General features: G+C 44.4%; 1 protein-coding gene across 1 annotated transcript in view; it reads right to left on the reverse strand.

Moving 5' to 3' along the window:
• Nucleotides 1-77: 77 nt before the first annotated feature.
• LOC107084904 (NEDD4-like E3 ubiquitin-protein ligase WWP1) overlaps nucleotides 78-1,376 on the reverse strand; it is a 37,154-nt gene continuing 35,855 nt past the window's right edge. Inside the window, exons 15-17 of the mRNA XM_015374963.1 lie at nucleotides 1,223-1,370; nucleotides 635-1,068; nucleotides 78-435 (exon numbers count right to left, since the gene is read on the reverse strand). Of these exons, the coding sequence (XP_015230449.1) occupies nucleotides 931-1,068; nucleotides 1,223-1,370 (286 nt within the window). The 3' untranslated portion in view covers nucleotides 78-435; nucleotides 635-930. The remainder of the gene's footprint in view (nucleotides 436-634; nucleotides 1,069-1,222; nucleotides 1,371-1,376) is intronic.

The raw sequence follows: 1,376 nt of genomic DNA on the forward strand, positions 1-1,376 counted from the left end.
AGACAGACGGCCCTTCAGTCTAACAAACTGTGGTCTGGTTGTCAGGTAGTCTTTGATTCGGGTTGTTGATGCTTCCACCTGAGTCTTCTGGAGGTTCTCTCAAAGTTAAGTCAGGCTAAATTGTGTTAAAAGCAGTGGTAAAAAACAGAGAACATTATCGTCACAGTAATGTCTGCCTTGTCTAAATGACAGTAGGTTTGTTGAAGCAGGTGTATGATGACATCATCAACTCCAAGACGATAAGCAAACTGCAGGGTCCTGATAGCTGCTTGCTTGTTTGCTGAGGTGAACCAACAGAAGTCTCTCTAGGACCTTCATGATGAGGGATGTCAGGGAAACAGGTCTATAGTCACTGAGAACTGTTGGCAGGTGAAAGGTGGAGCGAGCAGCCGCATTTTCTGATCTGGCTGACAACAGACTAAGGCTACGTTCACACTGCAGCCTGAAGTGACCCAAATCAGATTTTTTTGCCCATATGCGACCTTGATCTGATCTTTTCATGGCCCTCTGAACAACACAGATCCGATTTTTTCAAGTGCGACCCAGGCCACTTGGCTATGTGATCCTGAATCCGATATGAATCTGATCTTTTTAAATGCGACCTGTCTGAACGGCCAGGTCGCATCTATCCGACCTGAACGCCATTAATACCCGATAAAGGACACTATTCTGGGTCTTGCTATGAAGAAGCTGCAAAACCCCCCACAACCATGGCAGACGATGATGCGGAGAACAGTATTTATGTTTAACCATCAAGACCAGCGGTTCTTCAGACCATGTACAAAATGTCGCCTGTATAAGGGACCAACATCAGCAGAAAGACGAAGACACCCACCTGAAGATGTCCGACATCAGTTTTGGCTTTTTAATTATTTAGTCAAACAACATTAGTCCTGTTGACACTGACCAAAGCTAGAGGACACATTAAGCTTACCTAATCCATATGAGTGAGTTGTAAAACTCAGGGTCAATAGACTCCAGGTCTTTAAGGATGAGCTTCTTGTTCAACATTCGTTTGTAGAAAGGCAAAGAGAAGCCAGTGTCAATGAACTTCCCATGGAAAAGGGCCTGCCGAAATAAAAAACAAACATTCAGTAAGCTAACCAGGGCTTAACTCATCAGTATTTCTGATCTGACTAAAAGAAACACGAAAAATAATGAGCCAGAGCAGTTCTGAAATCAACTTGGGGTATGAATCATATCATTTGGTTTCTGGATGTACCATTGCAATGAAGCGGCCTATGAAGCAGAAGTAGGAGAGGTGATCTGGGTTGATGGTCGATGCCGGGTTGATCTGCAGACAGTAGTTGCTCTTGCCGGCGTACTCAAACAGACAGTACATGGGGTTCAGCACTTCATGGGACAAGAGAAAGAAC

The sequence above is a fragment of the Cyprinodon variegatus genome, unplaced genomic scaffold (assembly GCF_000732505.1).
Source record: "Cyprinodon variegatus isolate N-32 unplaced genomic scaffold, C_variegatus-1.0 Scaffold111, whole genome shotgun sequence".
In the NCBI taxonomy this organism is placed as follows: Eukaryota; Metazoa; Chordata; class Actinopteri; order Cyprinodontiformes; family Cyprinodontidae; genus Cyprinodon; species Cyprinodon variegatus.